Source organism: Lathamus discolor, chromosome 4 (assembly GCF_037157495.1).
Source record: "Lathamus discolor isolate bLatDis1 chromosome 4, bLatDis1.hap1, whole genome shotgun sequence".
Lineage (NCBI taxonomy): Eukaryota > Metazoa > Chordata > Aves > Psittaciformes > Psittacidae > Lathamus > Lathamus discolor.
This window is the reverse complement of record NC_088887.1, coordinates 83,945,808-83,965,683: the sequence shown is the minus strand read 5'-3', so window position 1 is coordinate 83,965,683 and position 19,876 is coordinate 83,945,808. Positions and strand designations below refer to the sequence as shown.

General features: G+C 39.2%; 1 protein-coding gene across 5 annotated transcripts in view; it reads left to right on the top strand.

Annotated features, from left to right (window-relative positions):
- The window catches only part of LMO7 (LIM domain 7), a 129,173-nt gene that overhangs the window by 84,650 nt on the left and 24,647 nt on the right, over window positions 1–19,876 (top strand). For 3 of the 5 annotated variants that reach the window (XM_065678101.1, XM_065678103.1, XM_065678100.1), the window contains exons 8-14: window positions 624–876; window positions 5,480–5,509; window positions 8,118–8,235; window positions 9,590–9,732; window positions 11,017–11,458; window positions 12,229–12,552; window positions 15,438–15,552. In XM_065678101.1, the coding sequence (XP_065534173.1) occupies window positions 624–876; window positions 5,480–5,509; window positions 8,118–8,235; window positions 9,590–9,732; window positions 11,017–11,458; window positions 12,229–12,552; window positions 15,438–15,552 (1,425 nt within the window). Of the gene's footprint in view, window positions 1–623; window positions 877–2,020; window positions 2,312–3,256; window positions 3,974–5,479; window positions 5,510–8,117; window positions 8,236–9,589; window positions 9,733–11,016; window positions 11,459–12,228; window positions 12,553–15,437; window positions 15,553–19,876 lie in introns of all 5 variants that reach the window. The other 2 variants (XM_065678104.1, XM_065678102.1) reach the window with 2 other exon arrangements.

The window sequence follows — 19,876 nt, the reverse complement described above, 5'->3', positions numbered from 1 at the left end:
TCCTAGGGAGGGTTACTGGGACTGTTGCTCTCACTGCCATGTTAGTGTGTGTGAACGTGCAGGATATTTTCCGATAGTTGAGGAAGGGAACTTGTAGTAAAGTGTGAAGTTATAAAAATAGTGAGCTTTTTGATTTGTTACGTGTGAGTGACAAAATCATTGGGCCGAAGCCACACGGAAGATCTGAGCAAAGCAGCATGTAGGCGTACTATATATGTGATGTACCCGGGCTTCTACTAGGCATTAATCTGGTGAGATGAGCATGTTGCCAAGCTGTTTGGTGGTAGCTTGTCTTTGTTAGTGAATTAGAGTGTCAGGTATGTTTAATTAAACTTCTGCGCTGGTTTCTGTCTAGAGGTTAGCACTTTGTTTCCTGCAGGGAGCAGTGATAGTGAAAGAATGGAACAAATGTAGCAGGAGCTACATTCAGCTTAAAGGACCTTATCGCAGCTTTGCCACAAATCTCTAAAAATAACTTTCCTATTGTCCTATCAGTAAATTCACAGCCAAGACATCCCAAATGTGGAGTTAAATTGATTTTAGATTTTGGTCAATGTTCTAGCCAGAAACTTGTGTCTAGAGAATAATGTTTGTGCCTTCCCTTTTTATCCCTTTCTTCTAAGGTTGTGACAGTGACACAGACTCAGAACTGCCTTTCAAAATGCATGACTCCCATAAAGATGACAGGTCTTACCGCAGGATTTCTGTGATTGAACCAAAGCCTACCACTGATTTCAATCGCTTCTTACCCAACAAAAACAAGCAGACAGCCTATGTGCCAGCACCTTTAAGGAAGAAGAGGACAGAGAAGAATGAGGACAACAGGAGGAGCTGGGCAAGTCCTGTCTTCACTGAGTCTGATGGAACATTTTCAAGGTACTGGTGTGCAGTCTTAGTAAAGCAGACTTTGATTTAAGACTTTTAAAATAAGTGATTTATTTATTAGCTAAAGAAAAGTTAGTGTTGCTGAAATACAAAGTAAAGTGTTAGAGTGTCCATGTTTTAACGGGGGGGGGGGGGGGGGGGATGTTTTTGTGTGGTGGTGGTGGTATGGTTGGTGTTTTGTTTTGGTTGTTTGGTTTGGTTTGGTTTGTTTTTTTTTTTTTTTTTTTTTTACTAAACTAGTTTTCTGGCATTTAAGTAATGTTTTGAGGCTGATCAGAATCTAGTTAGAGGGGATTTTAATGCTCTTAAATGCAAGTTCACGAGAGGTAGTTTTGGTTTCTCATTAAAATCTTCCAAAATACACTGATGAACTTCAGTTGTCTGGCTTCTTGGTACATAGAGATGAGATTAGTGGGCAGTTTTGGGTTTCATCATTGCCTTCGTGACTTCACTGTCTTCATTCTGTTCCTGTTTTGGTCAACCTCAGTGGACATGAAAGGAATCCTGTAGCCTCCTGCCAAAGTAGCAAAGCAGAGTGTGGGCTTACAGATCCAGCTTCCCTCCAGATGATCTATGAGTATGACAGTGGCTCTGATTCAGAAGATGAAAGAAGGCTGCCTGACCTGGTTATGGATGACTTAGCAAATCGTAGATTTCTAGTCAAAAAGAGCCCTGTAAGCTCTGCTACACCTGGACATCATTTCATGTTGCACAATGACTCTCCTAAATCTTGCTCGCAAGAAAGTTATCCAGCTGGTCCACTAGCTGCAATGCTTGAACCACTGAGGTCAGAGATACTAATCCAAGATCCAGTAACTGTTGCATTATCTAAATTGCAGTCCATAGTAACTCCATAAAGTTAGCCTTCTAATTGGCATTTTAACAAAGCTGATAATTTGTTATGGCTTTTCTGTCAAACTTCATATTTTTGTCAGAGGCAATAGGATGCTGATGTAATCATTTAACTTTTTTTTTTTTTTTTAATATATCTTACTATTTCTGGTGCTGCAGTGGAATTGAAAACTAATTTGCTTCATTCATGAGGTTGAACTCCTGGGCCAAAAAGCATGTCTCTTTGCATTCTTTATGTCAAGTTGCTCCTGAAATATCTTAACTGATTGAGTGTTTTGCACAGTAACCAGAGGAGGCAGAGGCAGTTGGCTACTAAAGAGGAAAACAAACCAAGAGCTAACATTCCTTCAGAATTATCTGGGTATTTTGATGAGGACGAGGATGAAGAAATAGGCATCCCAAACATTGAGAAAGATGATCTCTATTTTCGCAAGCTAAGTTCTTCAGCGCCAAACACAGTTGTTGCTTTTGACAAATTTCTTCCTAAGTTTTGGACTCCAGAAGAGGAATTGCTATGGAAAAAAATCAGAAAGTCCTCTTTCAAACCCTGGTATAAAGAGATTCAAGGGTTCAGGTGCGTTTTCATGCATGCCCCTGTTTCTCTCCTGTGTGCAAAACCTATAAATAAAGTGTAGTTGTATGACTTGATTTTTATTTTTAATTTTTATTGCCAGTGCAGCAGCAGGATTTGTTTTCTCCTTTTCTTTTAATCCTTTTTTTTTTTTTGAGAATAAGTGAAACATTATTTTCATTACTGTTGCACAGTTGCCACTGTGCATTTTACTCAATGAGTACACTTCGTGTTTGTTTTATTTTTCTTTCCCTCTGCTCATTCTTTGTGCTGCTACACAGTAGAAAGAAATCGGATTCTGAGGAGGATTTTGCTTACAGACAAAGCTCTGCCATTGTTGCTAATCACCCAAGACCAAGTTTTGACTGGAACAGCAGTTACAGAAGAGATCAGAACTATAAGCCGACTGCTGACTATGTGGGAAGCTCGTTGTCACAGATTGCAGAAGGAAAAATCTTGGAAGCTGCTGATCAACCCAGGTTGATATTGCTGCATGAGCTGCACTCTTGCTGCATCAAAAAGAAATGTCTGGATATGCAACAGCTGAATGAAATTAAACCATGTCCTGTGATGTTGTGCTTTTGGGGTTATTACGTTTTCCTTTCTTTCTTTCTTTCTTTTTTTTTTTTTTTTTTTTTAATATATCCATAAGTTGCTGGTCTTCTTGAAGATGTAAATGCAGAAGTGTAACATGCTGCATAGGGTTACTGGCTTTGTGTGTGAGCATGTAAGCGTGCTGTGTCTGAGCAGGTTAGTATGCCATGATACCTTTACGTTGGTTGACGTGTGCTGTGCTGCGGTTAGTGGTGGTGAATGCCAAGTGGTGTAGTTGTACTGCTTGGGATGCTGCAAATCTAAACCAAATGTATATCAGATACATTGTGATCTGCTTTTCTCTTGCTACTTAATGATATTTTTACTTCCCTCCTTTTGTTTTATATGCTTCAGTCAGTTTTCATTACTTCAGGCTCTGCAAAAATACTCTGACTACTTGTCTTCTGAAACGAAGACCAAAATAGATCCTACTTCTGGCCCTAGGCTCATAAAATGTAGAAAGAATATTTCCTTTATACCAGGAAGCAATCAAGGAGATGGGGAAAACGGGTATCTGTATCCAGACTTGGAAAATGATGACTTTTTCATTCGGAAAACTGGGGCTTTCCATGTGAATCAAGTTGTTCTCCAAGACCCCCGGTATTTAAGAAACTTCTCTGAGCAGGAGCCTCCCATAGAGGGTGAGATAATTCTGCAACCGAGAGAGGGCCAACCTGTGATTCCAGATTTGGAGAAGGATGACATGATTCTCCGTAAAATCCTCTCTCAGAGGAAAGAGGTGCCTTTATCGGGCGCTCCAGACAAGTATCACCCAGCACTCTTTCCTGATCCATGGAGTCTTCCGGAGGAGATACGGTCCAAATTCCTGTGTTTACTTGAAAAAGACACTACACCAGAGGAAAGGAAGAGCAATGGCAGAGTGCTGTCACCATCTTCTCGCCATAAGAAGGATGATATGCTGACCCGCAAGTTGGAATCTTGGAAGGTGGGAAGCAACTCCCAGCCAGTAAATTTCATCCCGGGTCCGTGCAGTGAAGAAGACTGGAAGAAGTGGGAAGCAATCAGGGAGGCCAGCAAAGTTAGACACAAGAAACGGCAGATGGTGGAGAGGTCAGGTTGTGTCCTGCACGGATTGTGCTTGAGTGCAGCTGAACCCTTTCCATTCAGAAAAGCATAGTCTTGTGCTGAGCCATTCATAGAGTGCCAGTCTGCTATTTGTTCGTGGTGTCCTGGACGAGCTTATTATTTGCTTTGAATAGAAGCTCCTGACTGCAATACCATATTTTCAACAAAAAATTAACAATGTTTCCTAGTTGTAGGCTGTTATTTTAGCGAAAATATGTTAGTGTTCCTTCAGGCTTAAAGTTCTGCATAAGTTTCTTTCCATGGTTCAACAGGAATAGTGATTATTAAAAGACTGTGGAGGCTAGAAATATTTTCTTTTTTCTCCCCCATGTAGCTGATAAAAACACTTCTGAAGGACATGAATGCTTTGACAACAAATTCTGGAAATGGGCATTCTGATATTCTTGCTTGCACCTAAATTGAAAATGCTTATAAACTGTTATGCCACAGTTCTGAGATAATTAGACAAGGTGGAAAAATGTATCAGTAGTGTTTTGCCCACTCTAAGTCAAGGTGCATGCAAATTGTGTGTCCCTGTAATATGAAATTCCACTGTTACATATTTTGTTCTGCCAGTGTTTCTCCCCTGCTCTCATACAGTCCTGAACAATACTTTCCCCTAATCTTTTCCTGATATACTCAAAATTTCTCCGACTGAATACTGGTTTTAACTACTTCCTAGCTCTCTTTTGAATTTTGTACTTACTGGGGGAGAGTGGGACTTTGCCTATTTGCTTAGCTCTGAAAATACGGCATTGCAAGTTGCATTTCGCCCAGCTGTGCATCGTTACTTTGTGACTAAGACACTTTCATGTTCCAGTTGATATTTAATGTTGCTGTGTTTTGTTTTTAAGCTTAATACTGTTAACAAAGTGTGAGCTTCACAGAGGAATATTTCTGAAGTGCTTGAAAATATTCTGCTTTTTAAGAATTCATTCAATAGAATAAAATACTCATATTCAAGACTGCTGAAAATCCGCTTGAGTCACACTGGATTAATTTGGTTTTCCACTTAATATGCTAAACTTCTAAATAGGACCTTTTATTCTTATCTATTCCAAGTATTAGTTTAATTTAGTGTCAGAAATGGTTGAAGTAACAAGAAAAAACCCTCTGTAAGCCTTGCTGGGACTCAAGTTAGTACTAATTTTCATTTTGTGAAATGAGGATCTTTTGAGCATCCTGCTGTTCAGCAGCACTGGAGTAAGTGGTGCAGAATACAAGTCTCTATCAGTGCAGTATTGCCAAATCGGAACAGTTGAGAAATTGTAGGCAACCTTGTTCTGTCAGTTTTCTGTCCGATTTAAACATCGCGCAAGTCCCGATCTCCCTTTTGACTAGTTTCAGATCTCTGATGTGCTGTTCCGTGCTGACTGGTCCTCAAGCTTTCAGTTTCCCTTTCACTTAGTGAGAGTGATAGTGTGCTTGTGGTGTTACTGTTATGAATATCAAGATACTGAATATTTTCTTTTTCGGTTTCTGATTTCTCAGACTGTTTCAAAAGCTTTCTGATGAGCAAGGGTAAGTTCTATACAAGCTTGAACGATCATAATGCTATGTTTGTCTCTAGATTTTCGTGCATGCACAGTAGCTAAAAACTCGTGCTGGAAACAACTTGTGCATGCTGCTTTGTTGTTCTGTGCTGGGCAATTTACGTGACGAATGTAAGAGACTAAAAGCTATGTCAGAAGCTCTGTCTGGCATCTAGGCTATCCAAGTTACGGTTATCAGGCACTTTGAAAATCGGCTCTAGTATTTTTATTTCTGCTGAAGTACTTAGAATCATAGAGTCATAGAATAGTTAGGGTTGGAAAGGACCTTAATGTCATCTAGTTCCAAACCCCCTGCCATGGGCAGGGACACCTCACACTAAACCATCTCACCCAAGGCTCTGTCCAACCTGGCCTTGAACACTGCCAGAGATGGAGCATTCACAACTTTCCTGGGCAACCCATTCCAGTGCCTCGCCACCCTCCCAGTAAAGGACTTCCTCCTTATATCCAATCTACACTTCCCCTGTTTAAGTTTTAACCCATTACCCCTTGTCCTATCACTACAGTCCCTCCCCAGCATCCCTGTAGCCCCCCTTCAGATATTGCAAGGCTGCTATGAGGTCCCCACGCAGCCTTCTCTTCTCCAGGCTGAACAGCCCCAACTTCCTCAGCCTGTCTTCATACGGGAGGTGCTCCAGTCCCCTGATCATCCTCGTGGCCCTCCTCTGGACTTGTTCCAGCAGTTCCATGTCCTCCTTATGTTGAGGACACCAGAACTGCACACAATGCTCCAGGTGAGGTCTCACGAGAGCAGAGTAGAGGGGCAGGATCACCTCCTACTTGGTGTTCTGTGTTTATATTAGGCTTTAGAACATTCAGAAATGTAAAGGAAGATTAGTAAATATTTTATTTCAAAGGCTGTGCAGCTATAAACTGAAAATAATTAATGACATGGTATTTGTCATGTTGTTGATGAATGTTCTTTGGTTATTTTATATACTTCAGGTTATTGAATCCTCGGTGGTAAACTTATTGGTTAGTGCCATGTGAACTTAGACTTTGTACTGTGGCTCAAAGGGAAATATTTTTCCACTTATTGTGTCATGGCATGTTAAGTATTTGGTTCTATATGTTTTATTTATTTTTTTTTTTTTTAGTGTGCATTTATTTATCTATTTATTTAATTTTACCCTGAGGCAAAACCTGGTAAATGACTAAACACTTCCAGAAGAAGCAAGAAACGTTTTGGGAGAAGTTAGATGTTAGGGGAGGGAGACGCAGAAGGCTCAAGTCACTAGTTAGATTTTGAAGTTAAAGCTAGAATTGAAACTAACATCCTATTCCTTGGTATGAAAAGGCATATTGTATTTAGGGCTAGATTGTCCTATTTTGTTACAGGCAGAGGTAGAAACTCAAGAGAAAGAAAAGGAAACCCTAGACATGTAATGTAAGTTTTCTTGAACTCCTGGGGAACAATTTTGATGCTTACGTACAGTTTGGTTAGCCAAAACTGTTTCTAGATATGATACAACTTAAGAAATAAAATTAAAAAAAGAAGGAAAAGAACTGTACAAGAAAAGAGTTTCTGCAATAGTGACCAGGAGATTTCTCTTAAATTTGCATTCCTCCCATTCAAAAAATAGACAAGCGAACAGGTATAATGAGTTAATGCTCTCGCCTCTGTTTCTAGAGGCTGAAGTCCAAAGTCTTATGTTACCAGTGAAAGTGAGCAGGGCCCCTTGGGGGAGGAGGTGAGAGTCTGATTTGTTAGTTCAGAGCTCTCTTGAAATGAAAGTTTAGAAGAAGGCCCTGTGCTGAGTCAGTTTTGGTTTTAAGCTGATTTTCTGTTGTATCACAGAAGTGATATGCCTTAATTAAAAGTCCTTCAGTTTATCATTGCAGTGTGAAAGACTAAAGTAGCATTTGAAAGGCCGGGGGAGAAGTCATGAAAGGTGAGCTTTGAGGAATTTTGATTAAGAGGAGCTAGTGAGTAGGAGTCCATGGGCAGAAACCTGTAGCCATGTTGGAGGAATTAATGAGAAGATGGCTGTGTTAGCCATCCTGACTTGGATAGAAAGCACCATGGAAGTTTGGGGATGAGTAACATAGGCTAGTGACATGCATGAACTGAGCATTTAGCAGTTAATTACTTTTTTAGAAACATGCTTTAATGACTGACTTGATTTTATGATTAACCTAAGGAACGAATGGGAGGTGATTTAAGAGCTGTGGGTGGAGAAAGCAGTGAAAGGACAGCGATTTGGACTCTGGGAACAGGGATGCCTGTTATGTCAAAGAAAAGAGTAAGGTCAATAAAGAGAGAAACACGTTTAAACAAAGGAATCAGTTGAGTACAAAGAGCTCAATGTGAATGATCAGCATGGAGCTGCTACAGAGCTGCTTATTCCCTTAACTTTATTTTATTTGCTCAAATATGAAACTAGTGACTCAAGTTCTGGCCCTAGAGCGCATGTCCCAGCCTTGCTCATTCAGCTGCCCGTGTGTTTCCTGCTCTGTTTGAAATAACACTCAAGAGCTCAGTTATACTAATATGAACCCCTCCCTTTCTCGAAGGTTTCACTTGCGTAAAATGATGGCTAAAATGTGATAAAGCCCAGTACGCTTTTTCTTTCTAGGAGCAAATCTTTGAATGATGTCAGTGCAGAGGAGCTACAGTCATTGCGCAAAATCCGTTATGAAGAGCTACAAAGGATCAAAGAACAGTTACAAGAACAAGATCTAAAATGGCAAGAAGTAAGCACTCCTTTTTGCCCCTCTTCATGTGTTCTGCTGAAAGGCTGGGTGCTGCCTACCTTCAGTGTCCCTAGAAGACAGGCTTTGACATGAGTGCAGCAACTTATGGGGCTGTCTTCTGAAACGATCTGTCTTATGCAACTGCTAGGGATGTCTGTTTAATGCAGAATTGAACTTATTTTAAATATCATCATAAGTATCTGATCAATGCTTCAGGTTAAGACTTGTATGCATTCTAATAAGGCCTTTAGGCTTGATTTCTGTGGACATAGAAGTTAGGGCTTCATGTATTATCTGAAATATGTGAATACTTTTTTTATGAGATGATTTGAATGTCTGAGCATTTGATCCTCTGGGAGAAGGAAAGGAAATAATATTTTCCCTGTGCAAATTTGTAAGCCTTCTATCCCTTAGTAATTCTGTCTTAAATCCAGATTGTAACCTGATGTGATAGCTTTGCACAGCATCATAATGGTGTCTGAAGACTTTTTCTTTTTTTATTAAAATCTCTGCTTGACAACAGGAAGCTGGAATTAAGACCAGAGCACCAAGCAAGAATCAGAGAGTAGTTAGGGTTGGAGAGGACCTTAAGATCATCTAGTTCCAACTGCCCTGCCATGGGTAGGGACACCTCCCACTAAACCATGTCACCCAAGGCTCTGTCTAACCTGGCCTTGAACACTGCCAGGGATGGGGCATTCACAACTTCCTTGGGCAACCCATTCCAGTGCCTCACCACCCAGAAGTTCACTGTTGTTTGTTTAAAGAACCTCAGCCATCTTGGCTCTAATATTCAATACTACTTTTAACTCAGCTCTGGTATTTCATGTAGAATATTGCCAGTTCGCATTGTGGTTTTACAGAAATTAAGAAAATATAGAAGTATGTTTTCAATTTAGAATTTAAAGTGTGTTTGTTCGCAAGCTAATGTATCAGTTTAACATAGTAGTGATTTGGGGGGGGGGGGGTGCGGAGGCAGGGGAACTCATCCCAAACTCCAAATCTTACAACAAGCAAATACAGATGGTGTTTGCATTTGCTTTCCAGTATGTATCGCTGGGTGAAATATTCTCGAATAAAATAGAAAGTGTTGGGCTCTAATGGGGGGAGAGAGCAAAACATGTACTTTTCCAGTTGCAGTCCAGTAATTACAATTGTTAACTTTATCAGGCAGTGAGTGAGCCTGTAACCCTAGCTGAAATACAAGAGCCCCTTTATCATTTATTAGGGGAAGGTACATGAAAATATTGCTGCAATGCAGGCATGCAAATAGAATCAGGACAGTAGGTAGTGTGATGTAGGTCTAAGAGGTCTTGAGAAAATCTGATTGTATATGTTAATGTTATTCTTACAGGATTTAGCAAAATGGAAGAATCGTAGAAAGAGCTTCACTTCTGAATTGCAAAAAAAGAAGGAAGAGAGAGAAGAAATAGAAAGGAGAGCCTCTGAGGTGTCTGAGAGGAGTACAAAGTCACTGAAAGAAATACAGCAGGAGAGGTAATGACCCTAATGGGAGTATTATGTTGAAGAACTTAATTCTGAGAATTTCTATTCCCTTGAATTCTTGAGCAGCTTTTACTGGCAAGTTGCAATTGATTCTGCAGACATCTTAACAATTTTAGTTGCAAAACGTAATGTAGAAATCTAGGCAATCAAAGGACAGAATATGGTCTGCTAATGCATTGTTTTCACAGAAAGTTGCACAGTTTTTATCTATAAATGGTTTTACTCTATTATCCATAAATAAATGTAGTGAGAAGTTAGTATTTGCACCCACTTTGAAGAGATTAAAAACATAGCGCTGAAATGCCTTTTTTATTCTTAGATCAACTTAACTATTTCTCTTTCCTCTGTCACTGCATTTGCTATTCTTTTAACTACCGTGGATAAATACAGCCAGAATTTTAATGTCTATCACAGAGCTGTAAATTTTTGCTTGATTTCCTTTCTGTCTCCAATTGCTCCTCTGGGTGTTTACAGAACAAGATTCTCTCCAAAGAGTCAGAAGTGTAAACTGAGTAGCACAGTATCGCTTCTACTGGTAACAGTCTTTCAAATGCATGTATGACTGAGATGAAGGGAATATGGACATGGCATGTATTTATAAAAGAAATTAAAGAATGGTTTGCATTTTTTTTTTTGGGGGGGGGTGGTGGTGTTAATTATTTGTGAGTACAAAAATTAGTCTCTTGAATGAGATATGGATGCTAGTTGTATTGAATGCCACAAATCATCAGAATCTTAAAAGCAGTGGAGTAAATATTCTCTGTGGTGGTTGTCTTTTTATGATGAAAGGGAGTGAATAGCATAAAAAAAAACCCAAACAACTGAACTTCAGGACACCATCTTCTTAGTTATCTGAAGTTCAGTAATTAGCATTTTCATAGAGCAGACCCACCAGCAGAGCTATACAGTTTAGGCAGTGTTACGAGACTACCTTCTTCTCATTTTTCCTCAATAAAATGTTGATTTTTGAGGATATGTAACTTGAATAGCTACATCATTTTCTCAGTAAAGAGATTTCTGTTAGGGTGGCAACTTGATAATGTGATGGTAGTATGCCTGAGTGTTATGAGAGTGTTGAAATGGGCAGGAAGGGAAAAAAGGTAGATTTAAAAATACATTAAAATACTATGAATCAAATGATGCCATTCATTTTCACCTATTGGAGATGTGTCTCTTGGTTTGTGCTTTGCTTTGAACATTCAGTCGTTGAAAGACTTAGGGGCCTGCCTGTTTGTCAAGTCCTTTTTGATATTTTAATGTGCTCTGTCCCCATAGGGAGGACAGAGATCTAGATTCCTACAGGCAGCGAAAACATGAACACAGATGGACATATTCACTGAATGATGATGTCTTTAGTGAAGAAAAAGTACCTTCCACACAGTCACCAGCAAAAGACTACCTTTTGGAAGAAGATACCACCTGCAGTTCTAAGGACAGCAAAAGCACAAATGCTGCACAACAGCGCAAGGAGAACCTCCCGGAGAGCTCGGCCACTCGTGAAGCTCCTATTCCAACAAAGAGCTTGGCAGAGGAGCAGAGCTCCGCTCTTTTGTTTACCCGCTACTCAGCGAATGCTCAAACTGGGTCAGCTCAGGTTTCAGCCTCTCTCCCGAGAAGTTACCAGAAAACCGATACCTCTAGGTTAACATCTGTGGTTACACCAAGACCTTTTGGTGTCCACTCAAGAGGAATCTCATCACTTCCACGGTCATTCACGGTAAAATTCTGCTTCATTCCTGCAGTTTAAGGTCTTGGGTAGTGGGGGGAAGAGTAGAGTTTTAACATTTTATTTATTTATTTATTTTTAAATCATCTGCTCTTTGATTAAGTCTGTGTTAATAGAGCAGGCAATTCTGCTCGGGCTTTAGATGTTTACTCGTGTTTCTGTACTTTAAAGGCACTTCTAGAAATAAGGCTGATAAATACATTTGGTAGAATCATAATTTTATTACTTTTAGTAAGTCTCCTTCGTGTTGCTTATCAAAAGCCTGTCTTTTTCAGATGTAATTGTCTGAAACTAAGCTAACGTAATTAAGTGCTAAAGACAATTTTTTCAGGTGATTTAAGTTTCTCCTGCTCTGCTGACTTCTGGTGAAACTGGAATTTTATGCTGCCTTAAAGTTTACCTGCTCAGGAAAGCACTGAAACACAGAAATTGATATCCACCCTCTCCCCTCACCCTGATTAACTGTGTTGATTTTCATAGCTTTCTCCTAAATCCCTATTTGTCTCAATTTTAAAAATGGTAAGAATGCAAATCATTCTAAGCAGGTGATTTTGACATTTTTATCTTAAAAAGTCTAGACTATTCTGCAAGCACTTCAAGCGAAAAAATACGTTTTCTTTAAAGTAGGTAATTAGTAATGGGTACAGTAACCAGAATTTGCATGAAAGGGAGCTTTTTGACAAATATATAGGTTGCTGAAAGACTAGGGTTTGGTTTTTATTTTTAAGCATATGTTTACTAAACTGTTATTTTTGTCCTAGATGGATGATACCCAGAAATACAACGGAGAAGTAGAAAAATCTAAGAGAACTCAAACTTTGTTCACTAGCAGTTCGTTTTCAGAACCAGATTCTGCACACCCTCTCTCCACTGGTGCATTCAAAAGCAGAGGTGAGGAGGAGGAGGAAAAAGAAGGTGTTCAGTCAACACCGTCTCCTAGTTCAGCATTACCTGTAAAATCCCAAGACCAAGATGCTGGAAGCAGTATTCTTAAACCAGAGTATTGCTGTCCTCCTGATTCTCTTTCACTTGCATCTTCTGCAGAAAATGTGAGTCTGCCAGAGCCTGAGGATTCAAAATCTCAGGTAAGTGTGGAAATAATGTGATTGCATAGTGTCACTGAATGCTACAGTAGAGTAAAAGAAAAAATAATTACCACCAATGCAAGTACTTTTTGGTAGTGAGAAAACAGCTCTGAGAGCTACTATTTAATTTGATTTAGTTCAGGGGAAATAGAATATTTGGAAAGCAAATAATCGCTTCTCTTGCAGCATTTTTTAACCTACCCTTTATATGTCCTGTGCTTAATTTTATTTCTCATTCTAATTCCAAATAGTTACTCGAAACACTGCAATGCTTACAAAGTTTTTCTTATTCTCAAAAATAGCACATAGTATGAACAAGCAGGTACTTCAGATGAATGATCTGAGCTGCTGTAGCATTCATTTGCACTTTTAAACTGGTGGTGGAAAATAAAGATCAGCTTTGTAAAACATTACTATCATGGTATCCTTTTTTTACACTGTGGCCTGAGCTCCCATCCTTTTCTTTATATTTCATTATTCACTTGAATCTAATTAATGTTCACATTAATAAATTTTAAAGCAAATCACCATCTCTTTGTGTATGTGCTGATCCAGGAGTTGGGTCTTTCAGCATTTTTTTTTTTTTAAATATATATCCTCCAGCGCTGCTGCTTCCACTTCATTGCATGTTTCACATGTGAAAAAAACGGAGCAATAGCTTTAATTGTTGATGCCTTTCTGTAATACGTAATGAGTTGGTTCAAACTCCTTGACAGATTAGAGGTGAATTCTTTGCATTCCTCATGCTGCTGTTAAAGTTAATTGTGCCAGTTGCTTGGGTGAGAATGGTAAGACCTTAAATGCTGATTTATGAAATCACTTCCCACACCAGCTTTTTACAAATTCAGGCACTGAACCATTCTTCTTCCTAATCACTTGTGGAAAAGGAACGCGTTTTGGTTTAATACTCCTGATACCCTGGGGCACTGCAATGAAGTTGTCATAATTTTTTTAAACTCTGATTGTTTTATAAGGAAAGAGATCATGATCTTTTTTTTGTCTGTGTTATTACAAAAGCAGTCGGAGAAATTGCTGTTCTAATCAGTGAAAACATAGATTAGATATGCGTTCTTTGTATCACTTTAAGAGAGCCAAATGAGAACAACATGTACTAGGTCCACTTCTTTTGGGTTTTTTTTCTTTTCATTAGTCACAAGATTATAAATCTTCCTTCCTGCACATGAGTTATGTATTTTGGTTTTCTTTTAAAATAAAAAAAAAATGTTAAAAAAAAAAAAAAAGCTTGTGTTGTGCTTCAAACAAGCTATAACTTAAGGAATACAAGCTCCATTTGGCATGTCTGTAAATCATTGCCGGAGTTGAGGGACTGATATAGTTCAATAGTCATCAGGGCAATAACACCGCATTTGTGGAGTACTAGGTGTTTTGAAGACAACTTGTCAAAATAATGAAGTTCAGTATTACTTCTCTCACAAGAGGTAGGTTTAAAGAAGCCCAGTGGGTTGGGATGGTGGAAATAAAAGTAACAGCAACAGTAATTTCCAGGAGCACTCTCAAATTCAGAAGCTTCAAATACGTGCTAGCCCAGTGTAAAAACCTAACCTGTCTATTAGTAGATTCACATTTGTGACTAATGTACTGTTACTCACCTAAGGACTTGGGCTGTATGGGAGCATTTGCAAGCTGAAGCTTTCTTCCTTGAAGAAAGGACTTATTTTCTACCCTGGGCTGTAACAGAGTGCTGTGCCAGGAGCATTCCTGTAACACAAGGCCAAACCTCAGGATGTTGCCTTCTAACGTTGTCTTCCACACCTAACACTGGTGAAGCATACTTTGGCTAGCTACATCTTGCAGTGCTCTCCATAGCTGCCTGCTGCATCCTACCAGTGTAGGAGCTTTGGGGAATTGGTTTAAATACCTAGACTTTTAAATACTTTAAGTTAAATCCCAACCCTTCAGGAAGGCTGGTTCACTAGGCAGCTAAAATGTAATTGTACATTTAATGCACACACATAAATACGTGGAGTCTCCTCCATGCATGGCTTGGAATATATGTATCTTAACAGTGTGTGACAGAAAAAAGTCTACATTTTTTTTTTCCCTTTTATAACAATGTCAGCTTCATGATAATGAAGTGATTTTTTACCTTTAATGAAGGTATTCTAATTGTTTTTAAAGGAGTTTGCATTAAAATGTTTGTGTTCATAATGTAGTGTGGAATTAAAAACAAGTGTTCCAAAATGTTTTCCCAATCAAATATTTCTGTGGTTTAAAATGGTAATGTTAAGTTTTGATTCTGATTTTAAAAGCATCTTGAAAGTCCACTAGAATTGAAGATCTGGATTCTAGCTAATTCTGCGGTTAGTTTTGTTATCTGAGGCCTCCATTACGAAATCTGTAGCAAGATAGTAGTGTTTTACACAAAATTAAAAAGCTGAATGTTCACCCAAGTAAATCTAGTTGCAACATTGAACCTAAAAGAAAATGATGATGCTCATTGTAGGACGTGTAAAAAATAGCGATGAATTTCTCTTATCTGACTTTTTCATATCTGACTTATGATCTCTCTCAGTACATTCCACAAATTTACAAGACTATCTATCCATAAAGACCCATTTAGTGGTTTAATGTCTTCAGACTCCTTACATTTTGTAGCATTATGTTGCAAAACATTTAAAATAAGAGAAATGCACAGCTAAATATATGTGTAGAGAAAATATGAATGTAAACTGAAAATATAGCCATTTGAATAAAAAACAAATGAGTTATTTAACTGACTTCAACACTGTTTCCTTTGTCTGTGATGGTAATAATAGATGATTAAAGTGCACATTATGACCAGCCTCACCTATTTAGAGGATAAACTTTCCCTCATTTAGATTCCTGTGATACCAGATACTGTAGTGTCATGTTTTATTTTTCAGGAGCAGTACAGTGAAATGAGAATCAGTATAAACCAGAAACCTGGACACAGTCGCAACTTTGGTTTTACTACAAATTGGAGTCCTTCAGGGGTCTTTGTACAGACAGTTGAAGAAGGTAAATATGTATTAACTGCACAAATTTTTGTTCTTGTGCTTAGCTTTCAGAGCCTTCTAAATTAAAGGCATTTGCTGTCAACAATGCTGCAAATATTTTTAAATATTGGGTGAAGAACAGAAAAATCAATATTTAGTTAATTAATGTGTTTCTGTGAATCCTCATCTCTTGAAAGTGTGGAATGCACAAATATCTAAAAAGCATTTTTCTAATCAAGGACATTTCTATAACCACTGAAAAGGCATAAATGTGATCACTCAAATATTCACCAAGCCCCTTACAGAACAGTAGTAAGGGGTGCCTACAGACTTCTAACATCCAGATTGTTCCTTTCATAGCATCATAGAATGGTTAGGGTTGGAAAGGACCTTAAGATCATCTAGTTCCAACCCCCATGCCACGGGCAGGGATGACTCACGCTAAACCATGCCACCCAAGGCTCTGTCCAACCTGGCCTTGAACACTGCCAGGAATGGAGCATTTACCACTTATTTGGGCAGCCCTCACAGTAAAGAACTTCTTCCTTATATCTAATCTGAACTTCCCCCATTTAAGTTTAAACCTATTACCACTTGTCCTATCACTACAGTCCCTAAAGAAGAGTCCCTCCCCAGCACCCTTATAGGCCCCCTTCAGATACTGGAAGGCTGCTATGAGATCCCCACACAGCCTTCTCTTCTCCAGGCTGAACAGCCCCAACTTTCTCAGCCCATCTTCATATGGGAAGTGCTCCAGCCCATTTATCATCTCCGTGGCCCTCCTGTGGATGTCCTCCAACAGCTCCATGTCCTCCTTAAGTTGAGGACACCAGAACTGCAGACAGTACCCCAAGTGGGGTCTCATGAGAGCAGAGTAGTGCTGGTCACGCTTCTTTTGATGCAGTCCGGTATACTATACATTGTATTTCAGTGAAGTTCAAAAGATTTCACTTTATATGGTTTGTAAACACATGCAGAGGAAACTTAAGTGTTAGAATTTTTATTTCAGTTTTCCCTTTCTTAGTCATGTTAAATTTTGGAGATAGTTAATACTTTTAAGCAGTTTCAACTTCTAAATTCATTTCCCGTGCAGATTTCTTTTTCCAGATATGTTGATACTGGGGAAAACCAAACATTTTTATCTTGAAACATACATAAAGTTTATTTCTAAGGTTTAGTAGTCTTTTGCAGAAAACAAGCTCAAGTTTTCCTAATTAAACAGCAAAACATAACAAAACACACAAATACCCAAGCAAATCACATATAATGCTTGTTTTCGAACAGTGATCTTTCCCATTGCCAGTAATACTTCAAGAATATTGAATTGTGCCCTTTCTTCCAGCTAACACAAGATCATCCTGAGAAGGAAGAAATAACTGGAAACTTCTCATTTAGTTAGCCCTTCATTATGCTTTCCAGAAAGGAAAGAATACCGTTTAACAGCACTTCCTGAGCAGCCTTGATTTCCCCTTTTTCCCCATTTCAAAGACAGTTTTTAGACCTCTCCACTATAACTGGATACTTCTCATAATTAGATTGTAGCCTCTTATATACACTCTGCATGAAGAGTAACTTTACATTTGCTTTTCCTGTTGCTAGGCTTCTGGTTTAATTTTGTTTCTTCGAGGCAGAGAACTGCCTCTTTGCACCGCCTGAGGGTAGTGAGTGTTCCTGCTGGTCATTCTCAAAGGTTCATGTGGGCTCTATCCCCGGTTCCGAAGGCAAGGAGAAGATGAAGGCCTTGTGGCTGTTATTTTGGTTATGCTTCATTACAGTTCTCACAAGGAAGAGTGTGAAGCATAGATTGAATGGAGAATGTACTGTCTCTTGGTATTCTCATTTATAGCTTGTGTTTAATGCTTCTTTTCATCAACTGGCTCAAGTTGCATCTCTATTCATAAGCTGCAGCTTCATTTAAAGGATGGCCCCTTGAAAGAGTAAGATCTGTCAGCTATGTGCTTATGAATGTTTCGTTTCGTATTTTTAATGATAAGTTATAGGATAATTCAGATTGGAAAGGGTTCTGGGAGACCACCTAGAGCAAGCCCTGGCTCAAAAGTGTTAAAACTGAATTTGGACCAGGTTGCCTAGGGCCTTACCCAGGTGGGTTTGAGACCCTTGAAGGATGGAAACTGCATTGTTGGATAGAAATGCTCTGCATTGCATAATTATCCTCTTGGAGAAAATTTTCTATGCATATCCAATCAGACCGACCTTTGTTTATAACCACTGTGCAGTGCTCTCCTGCCATAAATTTCAATAGAGAAGGCTTTCTCTTCTCAGTGACCTCCTGATAGGTACTGAGGGGGACTGCTGTAGGTCCTTCTGCAGCCTCTCTTTTCTGGGCTGAACAAGCCCATACCCCTCAGCCTCTCCTCACAGGGCAAGTGCTCCAGACATGACCGTCCCAACAGCCTTCCAGTTTATTGATGTCTCTCTTACAGTGAGGAGCCAAAACTAGGCACAATATTGTCAAAGTGGCATAACAAATGCTGACTGAATGCCCAGTTCTCCACCCTCTCCATTTTGGCATGGTTTGCAGACTTGGCAAGGGTGTGTTTTACCACCTATTGTTATTGGTGAACAGAGGAGAGGTAGAGAGGACAGGTCCCAGGATACATCCTGGGAGCTTCACTTGTAACCAGCCTCCAGGCCAAGTATAAGCCCTTAAGTGCTACCCATAGAGCCTGACAGCCCAGCAAGATTTTCACCCATCTGGTTGTTCTGCCCTGTAGACAATATCATCCCAACTTTGATGCCATGATACTGTGGAAGATCACATCAACAGCATTATTAAAGACAAGGTGGATGGTACCCACCATTCTCCCTTCATCCACAGATCTAGTTGTTTCATCATTGAAGACAATTGAGTTGTTCAAGCATGATTTAGGCTTGGCAACTCCACACTAGCTCTTCTCAGTCACCTCTCTTGTGAGCCCAGTAATAGCTTCTAGAAAGACTTTCTCTGATTGCTTGGACATACTTGTCATCCTAACTAGCTATATGATTTTCTTCAGGCAATAACCTGCATTTATCTTTTTACTATTATGATTGTATTCTACATATGCTTTTTCTTCAAAAAAATATTAAGGAAACTACTTGGCAAGCAAAATTAATGTCTTATAAGTGTTCTCAAAAAGCTTAATAAGAGTAAAGCTTGTAACACGTTACAGTGAGACCCATTTGCTACATACAAAAGAAGGCAGTTCTCATTTTTTTTTACAAGTATTTTCAACCTAATGCTAAAAATTAGGTAATCATTAACCTAGACATTGTTCTGACAGCTTCCCCAGTGTCGTATAATCTTTATTGTTTCAGTCCTTTCCCTTCTACCCACTCTATTTGCAGTCATTTTTTGAGGTTGTGTTGATGTAGGAGTGCACGTCTGCAATCAAACACTTGCAGGCATGCAGTACAAAGTAAATTTGGCCCACTTCCTTCGAGTTTTAATTTTTTTTTGTATGACTGAACTAGTATTTATCTGTTGTAATAACAAGAAGTCGGGATAGGTTAGCGATAACTAAATACGTATAGAAAACACGTGAGTATTTGGTTGGTTTTCACTGGGGAGTAGTAAGAAAGACAAACCTTTCACCTTTATCTTCAGGGAAACTGATGAAAAATAACAGTATTTGTTTTATGTAATGTGAACTAAATCCTCTACAGCAGTATAAAGAAATTATCAGTCTCCTGTAGTCTTGGAGGAGCTGGACACAGAAACACAACTAGCAATAAACATGTTTTGGCACCTGAATTGTCAGCTTTGTATAGTCTCTGTAGGCTTCTCTGGAAATGAATTGGAACAGAAGCCCAATATAGGCACCCTGGTTGGCACTCTTGAGAAGCCCTTTTATTCACAGACAGCAGAGGCAATAGAGGAAGGGCAGCTGGCAAAGTCACGTGCCAAAAATTTTGCTGTTTAAGTTGTTCTGGTTGTGCTGGGTCTACCCATGTAATCTAGAGACTGCTGCTATTCATTCAAATCTGTATGGTTGAGGTGTGGTCTGGATATGTCTTCGTGGTGATGCTATAGGAGAAACCACGTAATCTTAAATTTGCTTCCTTTCCTAAAACTGAGCTGAAATATCCTGTTCTCACCTGTGAGCTAGTTTTCATCCCTGTCAGATTGAGTAAAATGAACACAATCTTCTTTTGGTTCCTAGAGCTCATTCTGTCACAACACAAGGCAGGGAAATTAGCAGTTCTGATGTGCTGTTCTGGGTGCTAAGAACATTAAAAGCTATCTGAATCCTTAGCAGATGATCCAGACTTATAGCAGCATTTTACTAGCGAGTCAGGAAGCATATGATGTCTAAATTCTTCCGTCATGCTTGTCCACATCTGTT